We start from the raw sequence: 12,148 nt of genomic DNA on the forward strand, positions 1-12,148 counted from the left end.
AGCCAAGTGGAAGATGACACACTGTTGTTATACTGTTAATACACACTATATACAAAACTATTAAAAAATATATTTTCAGTGATTGAAATAAAGCTGAAATAAAATATTAGATGAAAGACTTGAGCTTATTTTATTTTTTATTTTTTTTTGCCAAGTAATTGCTTTTGCAAAGCTTTGGCAACTAATTCAAATAAGTTTTAAGTACTAAAATGACTAAAATAAATAATAAAAAAAATAAAATAAATGGAAATGGAAATAAAATTGACAAATGCACATGAAATTACTAAAACTGAAATTAAATATTAAAAGAAAAAACTCATAAAATGACAAAAGCACATGACACAATGAATAAAAATAAAAACAAAAGCTAGATATAAATATAAAAAATAAGTAAATAAAAAGGACAAAAGCACATTGAAAATTACTAAAATAAATGAAAGCTAAACAGAAATATATAAAAAAATTTAATGAAAAAATCTCATAGCAAAATAAATTAATGAAAATAAATGAAAGCTAAATATAGAAATATATAAACCCCAAAAAATAAAAAGGACAAAATCACATAATCACATAAAGCTAAATATATAAAAAATAAAAAAAATGAAATGAAAAAATCTCAGAACAAAATAAATTACTGAAAATAAATTAAAGCAGAAATATAAAAACCCAGGAAAAAGGGGAAAAGCACATACAAAAATTACAAAAAAATAATGAAAGCTAAATATATATATATCTTTACTTTATTTTCAGTAATTTTGCTATGAGCTTTTGATATTTGTATGTATATATAATGCATTTTGTCATATATATATATATTTTTTATTTAGCTTTCATTTATTTTTTGTATTTTTTTATGCGCTTTATTTATAAAAATAAATAAGACATTTAAAATGAATAAAAATCTATACTAGTATGAATAATACTAAAACAACATTGACCTAAAAGTTCAGAACTGTATATATATATATATATTGATAATTTCAAAAAAATTAAAAAGCACATTTTTAAAAACAGCAAAAACATGGAGGATCTCAAATTTACACAATAAATTTAGATTAAATACACTAATAAAATGAACAATTAAACAGCACCACATACATCGACACTCAAGAGCTGAGCTCAAGTTAGTCCTGCTAGTAATAATGATGATTCAGAAACATTCAGACTTTAATATGATTTTATTGAAAAAGTGTACCAATGAAACAACCAAAAAAAAAACAAAAAAAAACTTCAGAAAAGTATTTTGTAGAGCAAAGCTCTTATGTACAGCATATTGCACTATATAACAAAACCTAGAACTTCCATACTGTATTAAAAACAGAAAGAAAACCACCGTGAGGAGTGCAGAGAGTACAGTCCCAATGTTTACACACATGCTACATCTTCGCTGGGTCTCATTTCTCGGTGTACAGTGAGTGTGTGTGAGCCTCGAACGAACGAAAGATACACGTCACTTACAATAAATGGCTTTCTGAACGGGTTCGTTTCAACGTAAGTCATCAGCTGTAGATTCATTGAAGACTAACAAGGAATGTTTTAAGATTAAATGAGCCCTTAATGTGGAACATTTCAAAACATCTGCCTTCAAAAAGCCACCAATTCAGTAAGAACATCCGTTTTAGAAACCAAAACCAATGAGCCCCGACAATAGCAGTCGATATCCACTTACAGAACAACAAAGATGGAGTGAAATACAGTCAAAGACACTGTTGGCTTCATCATGGGTCGCTGATTTCAGACTAATACAGGCTTGTTAAAAACATCCAAGACAAAAAAATGAAAATATTCCTGACATCTCAAGAACTAGAGACGAGCGACTATAACACTGGGATTCGAGAACCCTCGAGATTCAACCAAACACAAAGTACTTTCCAGTGCATGTAAAAAGAGAGAAACAGAGATGATGAAGCACTTCATTAACACAGGGGAAACCACAGCTGTGTTTGTCTTCAAAAAACCTCCAGTTGTAATGGGATTCTGATTGATTTCAGCAGATCTTTAGGGATACTGGGACGACTGAACAAGGTTTTAGCAAATTCATCATCAGTTTTTCCTCATTCATTTCATGAAAAGATTGAGTGAAGCTCACGAGAGACGCATAACACACATGTCCAGGTCATATTTCACCCTGAAATCAGAAGAAAAGCGGGTGTTTATGTCAGAACTAGGTCTCAAACGGTGCTCACGATTCCAGAGTCTGCGATCAAAAGTCAAATATCTCAGAATAAACTCATTTTACAGCTTTATACTCTTACTTTAAGACTCGTTTGGGTCTGAATATGTTTTCCGGTAACCTAAAAACACGCTTTATGGAAATTTAAGTGGTTTTTAAGTCAAAAGCTCAATGTTTGCAGCACTAAATTTGATCTAATGTTCTCTGCTTTAAACCACACACACACACACAGATAAAGTACTGCAGAATGGTTACCTTTATATGAATTATAACATGTATTTGAATGTATTAGGCTATCGAGAGAGTCTGTTCAGTGTCTCTTTAGTAAAGAAGTTGTAAGTTTAATTGCTTCAAAAACAGCAACGTTAAAATCTCCTTGCTGAGTAATGTAATACAGCAATTCAGTTGCAGAGAAGTTCATTTATTAATAAAAGTCACGGGCAACATTATAAAGAAGTTTCTGTGCTTGTAAATGTTTCTGTGTGAGCGTAGCGCGATCTGTGTGTGTGTGTGTGTGTGTGTGTGTGTGTGTGTGTGTGTGTGTGTGCTTCAATGAAAGCAGCGCATTAATATAGAACAGTGATTAAACTGACTGGAACTACTTGTGCATTAAATGGTTTTATTGCACACCTTCCAGCCAATTAGAATCGAGTATTCAGACAGACCATGCATGGTATAAAATATATTATGATTAATCAATATAATTTATTTAAATTGAACCTTTTCTGGTCGATTTTGGACAGAAAAAAAAATACAACCTGGACATGTTTCCGTGAGCTTCACCTGATTTTACATAATATAACATAATTATACAAAATAACCTCTCCAGATTCTTCTGATTTCACTCGTGCTCAGTTCCTCTGATGGCACTTTTGTTGATGTGAACAAACAGAACAACAGTGACCAGATTTTTGGAGATTAAAATCATCCTAAATCTCCTTCAGCAACACAACAAAACGCGAGAAATGCACAACAAAAACGTTAGTATCAAAGGATATGAAGAAAGGAATTGCACAGTGAAATGTATACAGTAGCAACGAGTCGATATACACACATAAAAAATAAAAAAAAGGAATAAAATAAATAAGAACAAAATAAATAAGAAGTGTAGGAGTGCACAAACGGGAGAGGCGGACGAGTGGCTCTGGCTCAGCGTTCACGATCTGCAGGAAACTCACGTTCACCTCGAGCAACATCAAGAGAAACACACTGTACCTGTACTCTACTAGTGTACCACATCACAAGCAGGCCAATCTCAGGCATATTACACCTCAACATCAGAAGACAAGTACACTCGGAAACATGCTGGGTTGTTTCAACCCAAAAGTTGGGTCACATATGGACAAAACCAAACGTTGGGTTAAACATTTAAATAAAAAAACTTAAACTTTGAAACAACCCAGCATTTTTTAGAGTGTACATGCCTTCAATAAAGAAGCCATTTTTTATTACTTTGCATTGACATTGTTATTATTGTCATGAAAATTGAATTGAATAAAGACACTTTATTTTTAATATTTTTGAGCTGCTTTACAGCAAAACTTGAATTTGCATCATTGATTTTCCTATTTATTACTGAAAGCACTATAGAAATAAATAGACTTGGCAATTATTCTGTATTCAATTCAATACTGTATTTCGGTGATGAAAATCAGCCAGATTTTTTTAGCATTAATTAAATTAAATAATCAATTTATTCTTCTCCATGTACATTAGGAAACAAATATTAAACGCATAAAATAAACCTCATCAATTAAAAGGCGGTAGAGAAATTGCTACCATGATTTATACTTACAACTGAACTACAAATGAATTTGAGATATTTGTACTATTTATTCATATTTTGAATCTGTTTTTATTTTTTAGTAATTTTGTTGTTTTTTTGTCGTCATTTTTAATAGTCGTTTAATAATTTTTTCTTTGAGTTTTAGTTATTTTAGTGCATAAAGTTAAACTAAATTCAAATGTGAAAAGTTGCTTTGGGAACTGGCTGAAATAAAATAATTTGCATTTTGTATTTTATTTTATTTCAAGTAATGAAACTAAATACAAAATGATTCTCGCTTCTTTCTTTTGATTATTGGGGTGAAAATATGAGCTGAATGTTTCTGGATTTCAATATTTGACACGGCTCTGATTAATGATGAGGATTTTTGTCGGTATTGTCTTCAAAAATGATATATATATATAAAAAGTGTATGTTTTCCTTCATTTAATGATTCTGCCAACATCTCTTGATTTTAAATGAACGAACTGCATGTTGGCGGGAAAAATGTCACAAAATGTGTGTCACTCCTTCAAGATGAAAAAATAAAAAATAAAAATACAGGACAGACAAAATCAGAGAAACAGCATTGAATGCATCAGTGTCTTCAAACATAATAATTACAGTCTTCAGAAGAAGTTCTTCCTCACGTCTTTTACAAATAAAGTAGTGGTTCTATTTTTTTTTTAAAGAAAAAAAGAAAGAAATTTACACCACCAAAACTGTACAGATCACCTGACGGATATAAAAGTAGAAATAAAACAGGGAAATCGAAAGCGCCAAGTGTCCTGAGAGGAGAAGTAATGCAGTCGCTTCTCAGATTCACACAGTATTGCTCGCAGGCCACGACACCACTAGGCCAGGATGAAGAGAACCACAGTTTAAGATGATATATCAACACAAAATGACATGTGAAGAGAGCCGACGACGACTACAATAAGGCTGAGGCTGATATGTTTGCTGTATGTTAGTGTAAACACAGTCTAGGTCGTTCTGCTCATGTCGTAGGCACAGAAATCATCTTCCATACGTGAAACAGGTTTGGATCTATTGGCCATTGTAAATTGAGTGGATTGAAGTACCTGAGTGAGTTGGAGACGTTAAGTCCACACTTTTGCTAAACGTTTATACAATAAGGTCCCATTAGTGCATCAACTAACAATGAGCACTATTTATTAATCTTTGTTAACGTTGGGCAATAATAATCTCTATTTATAGTTAGTTAATGGTGCATTGATTTTGATTTTATTCATGTATTACTTATAAGATGCTTTAGAAGTGTTTATTATTGTTAGTTTGTAATAACTAATGCTGAAAACTTATTGTAAAGTGTCACCGTTCATTCTAATATTTACCAAAATTTGGTGATTTTTTTAAGGCCTGATAAACCGTATTGGTAACACTTTACAACAAGGTCTCATTAGTTAACGTTAGTTAATACATTAACTACAGATAATCAATAATTTATGACAATATGTTTATACTTTGCTTAAACTCATCAAAATAAGTTAAGCAATTTTCAACTTTTTGTCGTAAGTTAAACAAGATTCAACAAATTTTTTAATGTAATTTAAGTTGAAATGACTTAAACATCCAAGTTGATTGTACTTAATTTAAGGCATTTTTACAGTGTAACAATTAACAATATACACTGTACAAAAATGTGTTTATCCAACTTAAAAAAGTAAGTGTTCGTGCTGCCTTAAGATTTTAAGTTTAGTCAACTTAAAATGTGAAGTTGTACTAAGTAATAACTTGGATATTTGAGTTGACTGAACGTAAAATTTGAAGGCAGCACAAACACTTACTTTTTTAAAGTCGAAAAAAAATTTTTACAGTGCATTTATTAACCTTTGTTAATGTTGATATTAGATCACAGTGCATTAACTAACGTACAACTTGCGATCTTTAGTAAATGTTGAGATTAAAACTATTAATCATTTTTAGTTCATGTTAACAGATGAAACCTTATTGTAAAGCGTTACCACAATATTCTTGAACAGTTTTCACCCGAAATCATGAATAGATGATGAAACACGATATTTTCCCAATCCATATCACTGGATTGTAATGTTAAGATGCTGTTGATTGTTGACTAGCCTGAAGCCAAGAACTGAATCAAATGAAATCAAATGAAATCAAAAAGACAATAACAGCAGTACATCAACTCATCATTGACTTCATCAAACCCTCTTCGGTTGCTTGACAAACACAAGGACGTCTAGATCATATTCCTAAGTATTTAAAAAAACAGGAAGAACAATAAAAAAATTCAACAATGTAATAAAAAAGTAAATAGAACATCAAAACACCAAGAAATTTGAGGTGCAAAAAGCTTTTTTTTTTCTATTCTTCCGGAGAAACGGCCTCTTTGGAGATTTGTAAGTGACGTCCTGGGAGATTTCTGAAGGAAAAGTATCTGGATCTTCACCCGTTCGCTTCGGCGGTGGCGTGGGACGGTAAGGCGTTCCCAAGACTCGTGGAGCTCATTCAAATACACGTACGGAAGTGCAAAGAAACTTAAACACGAACAGCATACTGTACAAAATACCTCAACATGTTTATGAAAATATTCCTGTTAGAATCTCAAGAACATCATGGCATCTTCGTCGGGGGGAAAAGAGGTTGCCATAAAAAAAGCGTCCCCCCGTCCTGCGGAGGTTCTTCCTTTCAGTCTTCGTTTTTTTCCCCCTCAAAACCCGTGTTAGATACCAGACAGTGCCGCTAACCGTCCCGCTCCGGGATGTGGACTGGGACACGGATGGCAGTTTGTGTTTCACCTGCGGTTCGCCCTCCCGTCCTGAGCGTCGGCGTCTCTCCCGAACAGGAGTGTGTAAAACGCGTTCGCCACACGCCGCCACAGGGGCTCCCGGTTCCTTTGGTTTCTGTGACGCTGCCAAACACAAATAAAATGAACAAAATAAATCACACACATCAAAGCAGAGCGGCAGCAATGAGGAGGAATGGAAAATTAAAATATTAGTTCACTTCGGAATACAAATTTCCTGAAAATGTACTTCATCCAAGATGTTCAAGTGTTTCTTTCTTCAGTGGAAAAGAAATGAAGGTTTCTGAGGAAAACACTCCAGGATGTTCCTCCATATAGTGTCTTCAATGGAGTCCAACGGGTCGAAGGTCCAGATGTGAGTTTCAGTGCAGCTTCAAAGTCTCGACACGATCCAGCCGAGGAATAAGAGTCTTATCTAGACAAACCAGCCCACATTTTATGACAGAAATAAACATTTATATACTTTTAATCACAAATGCTGGTCTTGCACATCCACGACTTCACACATTACGTCATCAGGTTGAAAGGTCACGCGTGTTCTGGTTCAGAAATGTAGAGTAGGGCGAAAAACTCTCATCTAATTTTCTCCTCCAACTTCAAAATCATCTGACATCGTTGTTTTAACTTTTATTTTTAAATTTTTTTGTCAATGGCGTTTGACTCAGTCTTTGCACGTTCGCTTTGTAAACACTGTGTCGGTTCTTCCGCCTACGTCCCGCTTGACCTTTCAACCTGATGACGTAATGTGTGTCGCATCACAGCGAGTGGAAGACCAGCATTAGTGGTTAAAGTGTATAAATGTTTATTTTGTTCTAAAATGTCGGCTGGTTTGTCTAGATTAGACTCTTATTCCTCGGCTGGATCGTGTCGAGACTTTGAAGCTGCACTGAAACTCACATCTGGACCTTCGACCCGTTGGACCCCATTGAAGACACTATATGGAGGAACATCCTGGAGTGTTTTCCTCAAAAACCTTCATTTCTTCTCCACTGAAGAAAGAAACACATGAACATCTTGGATGACGAGGAGGAGAGTAAATCATCAGGAGATTTTTATTCTGACGTGAAATAATGCTTTAAGGTCAGGAATTGGAGAATTGTTATAATATTAAAATTCCAATCCCGCTTAAAGTAGTTTTAAACCATTCAAGCGCAAGAAGATTCAATTCGGCACAAATACTGAATTGAGTTCTCTTTCTTGCGCTTGAAAGGACAAATACACACAAAATGATGTCAAAATATCCTTGCAAACACCTTCAGTTCTGTCTAAAGTGAGCGTAAACAGTTGAGGAAGAAAAAGTATGTGTAACAGTCTACTGGATTGGTGCATTCGGTCTTAAAGTGACAGCAGCCTAATAAACCTGCTGATCTGTGTCACTAATGCGAATCAAAGAACAAAAGAAAAGAAAATCACTCACTGATCTAGACTGAATAACTTTCGTAACTTTAATAAGGATTAATCTGTATTTTATTTATAAAAAGAAAACTGTGCAGTTTTATTTTACATTTGATTTTAATTTCTGAACTTTGTTCAGTTGTACTTATTTGTTCTATAGCTAATTTGCTTATTTGTTTTTATTGTATTACTGACTGTATACTTGTCGTTAATAATGTTTGAAATGTATATTAGTCAGTCTATTTTATTAGTTTATTCTTTAGGCTGATGATTTTTGTTCAGCTTCAACACAATGTTTTGCAAAAAGACAATTAATATGTTTGATATCCATGTTTGACTTTTTTTTTTAACCATATTGGAATCAAAACTGGGAATTGATAAGAATTGGAACGTTCTTTACAACATATATATTTATAATGCATTTAAAATATATTTCAGTCAGAATTTATTTGAACCCTTTTGCTGTATGAGACAATACACTGAAATAATATCACATCTCATGACACTGACGTAACACCAGTGAACAGCTGAGTGTGTGTGAGGACGGCGCAGTGATGTAAGAGGGGAGTAAACACAGAAATCCAGACACCGGGAAACTCTGGCAATATTTACACAACAAACGCTGTCTGTTCACCTTCACACACGGTACATTACACCAAACACACGCTCACACAGTCTAACACTGCAATATAAACACTAGAAATTAGAATAAAGTTGAGCTGTGGTGAGTTAATATGCCAATGGCTAGTGATTTTGTTAGGAACTGCAACATAATAAGGTTTACACTGAATTAGAAAGCAGATAGTCCAGCGTTCATGATGTGTCTTCACGTTTTTGAGAAAGACGCCACTTCAAATTGAGTGACCAACTGTATCTACTCGCTGGAGGTGTTTGGCCAATCACAAAGCACTGGGTCAGCTGGCCAATCACAAAGTACTGAGTCAGCTGGCCAATCACAAAGTACTGAGTCAGCTAGCCAATCACAAAGTACTGAGTCAGCTGGCCAATCACATAGAACTGGGTCAGCTGGCCAATCACAAAGCACTGAGTCAGCTGGCCAATCACAGCACTCAGAGCTTTCTGAGGGCGGGGCTTTGTAGAAATCAGAGTGTTTCAGACAGACTGGGAATAGAGGAGCTGCAATAATGTACCATATGTGAAAAATAATGTGTTCTTTGAGCGTTAAAGCATGTTAACTTATTTTATTGTTTTTATGCATCATATGACCCCTTTAAAAATACTATTTCAGTCTTTCTACTTCAAAATTATATCTTTGTAAAAACTGCTAAATAGTTCTATTTTCATGGACAAAAAATGAATACTAAAATAATGCAAAATATAGTTTCAAGGACAATAATAATAAAAATCCTATTCAAGTAAAAACAGCTAAATCATTTTTTTTTATTGTCAAAAATAATAATAATAATAATATTAATAAAAATAATGCAAAATGCAGATTCAAGCACAGCAAGTCACATTTATGGCTTTTAATTCTTCCCGATGCAGCCGCCATTGGCAGGTGAACTATAAGAGAACTACAACCACAAATGCACTACATTTGTCATGACATCATCAGACACACACGTGATCCGCGCCGCGTCTCGTAATAAAGATGATAGATGAGCGACTCTCACGCTCTCGAGTCGTTATCCCGGCACTGAGGAGAATTGGATTTGGGAAGATTAAGTGGATAATACTACCACTGTCATTGAGGAGGGAAGATAAGATAATTTCACTAAATAGGATTACGCTGCTCTTGAGGCAGGGTGGAGACGCGAGCGCACACACACACACACACACACACACACACACACACACACACACACACACACACACACACACACACACACACACACACACACACACACACACACACACACACACACACACAGTATTTCAGCTGGCTCAGCTCTCTCGAGAGACGAAACCCAGTCCAACACTGATAACACATCTGCTGCTTTCACAGACAAGTCATAAAGTACGAGCCGAAGTCTTCCCTGTAACTCACTGCTCTAAAGCTGTCACACACATTAGAAATAACAACCCTCCCATGCACTTTCAGTGTGTAAAACACATTTTAACACACACTACCAGTCAAAGAAACTGCCGGAGGAAGAAACCCTGCATGCAATGTGACTGCAATTACTTTATTATCTATTTCACAGTGTTTTCTCAGGCACTCTTAATAGTTTATTTATAAACGCATCTCTTTAACCAGTTACAATCACGACCGTCTTCACTCTCGCAGACCCTCAGCTAAAATGAAATACTTGAACACAAGGTTACCGGCCATTCAGAACTTCTACTAGCCAAAAAAAGCAAAGAAAAAGAAAGAAAGAAATAAACCAGATTAACTACGTCACAACCTCAACATTTGAAGTGGATGAAAACCTTTCATCAAAGTTATACATGAGTTTTGAACAACAGCCGTTTATTAACTTTTTTGATCCACTTCAAATGTTGATTTATCACTGTATTATAAAATTTGGTTTTCATTCATTCGTTTCACCAAAATTTTTTTATTTTAGATGGACAGATCAATACTCTACACAGAACATCAAATAAATGTAGGATGTTGGAAAATGTCTTTTCTGTTCACCAAATGCTTTTTAATCTTCGCTTTTGCTTCAGTGCAAATGAACAAGTGCTGTTATTAGTTGTGTAGTGACGTGTGTGTTCAAGTAAGCCAGATTATGAGCAGATTCTGTGCAATACACTGTATTTAATATATCATGATGACTCACGAGTATTTGCGCAGATTTGTCTTACACGAACTTCCCCAGCAACGTGAGTAAATATAATAAATAACGCCAAATTGGCTCGTGATTTGACGGCGTTTTCCGCAAAACTTGATTTTTACCCACAATTGGGCGAATCGTTGTCTTAACGAGTGAATCACTGAATCGTTCAGTCAAACGATTTGTTCAAAACGGCTGATTCATTCAGGGACTAAGCAAGTGACTCTCTTTATGCGTGAGTCGTTGAATCATTCATTAGACCGATTTGCTCAATGAAACATCGCTGTTGCTCTGAGACACACAATGGCTCTGCTGTGGATTTGTTTGGAACTATTTTTGTTGGCAAAATAGAGCAAAATCAATATTGTGAGTCTAAAATGTACTCAGACTCAAACTGTGTAATGCCGACGACATTATTACCTGAGCATTTACAAAATCCTTGGAAACTGATTATGGCAAAGGCCATTACATTTCTGATACACGCTGGAGGTGTTTGGCCAATCACGAAGCACTGGGTCAGCTGGCCAATCACAGCACTCAGAGCTTTCTGGGGGCGGGGCTTTGTAGAAATCAGAGCGTTTCAGACAGACTGGGAATAGAGGAGCTGCAATAATGTACAGTGTGTGAAAAATAATGTGTTTTTTGAGCGTTAAAGCATGTTAACTTATTTTATTACACCAAATAAACAAAATAATGAACTGATAATGAACATCATATGACCCCTTTAAAAAAAATACAATTTCAGTCTTTCTACTTCAAAATTATATCTTTGTAATTGCTTGTGAAATTAGCCATTTCTGAATGAAAACTGTTTTACAGCAATACTGTACTCAGATCAGGGTTAACTAGAACTAAAACCATAACAAAATTACTAAAAATAAACTGAAGCTGACATACGTTTTTTTTTTTATCACAAAAAACAAAAAAATTACTCAAATTTGTACTAAAATATAAAAAATTAAAAATTATTCAAAACATTAATAAAAGTTTAATAGTATCGCAATACTAAAACAACACCGATTCAGTTTATACGCTAAAAAATGAATGTTTACACACTAAATTTTTTTCAATGCGAGTAAATTTCACAAATAATTACAAAGAAATGGCAAGTGAAGTATTAAAGTAGAAAGAATGTAAGTGTTTTCTTGTCAAATCTTGTTCCCGGTTCACAGTAAAGTCAGGAATACGAGTGTGTCTCAGACTGTAGTTCTGTTGGCTGCACATTGCAGAGCGTTGCATAAGCCCGAGACGCGTCTCGCTTCGCCCTCACACACCAATTTACAACCCGG

General features: G+C 34.6%; 1 protein-coding gene across 2 annotated transcripts in view; it reads right to left on the minus strand.

The window, feature by feature from the left end:
• Positions 1-1,163: 1,163 nt before the first annotated feature.
• The window catches only part of bmf1 (BCL2 modifying factor 1), a 26,952-nt gene continuing 15,967 nt past the window's right edge, over positions 1,164-12,148 (minus strand). For both annotated transcript variants that reach the window (XM_082142676.1, XM_082142675.1), the window contains exon 4: positions 1,164-6,831. In XM_082142676.1, coding sequence (XP_081998802.1) covers positions 6,715-6,831 — 117 coding nt within the window. In that variant the 3' untranslated portion in view covers positions 1,164-6,714. The remainder of the gene's footprint in view (positions 6,832-12,148) is intronic.

The sequence above is a fragment of the Leuciscus leuciscus genome (genome assembly GCF_965113295.1).
Source record: "Leuciscus leuciscus genome assembly, chromosome: 17".
NCBI lineage: Eukaryota > Metazoa > Chordata > Actinopteri > Cypriniformes > Leuciscidae > Leuciscus > Leuciscus leuciscus.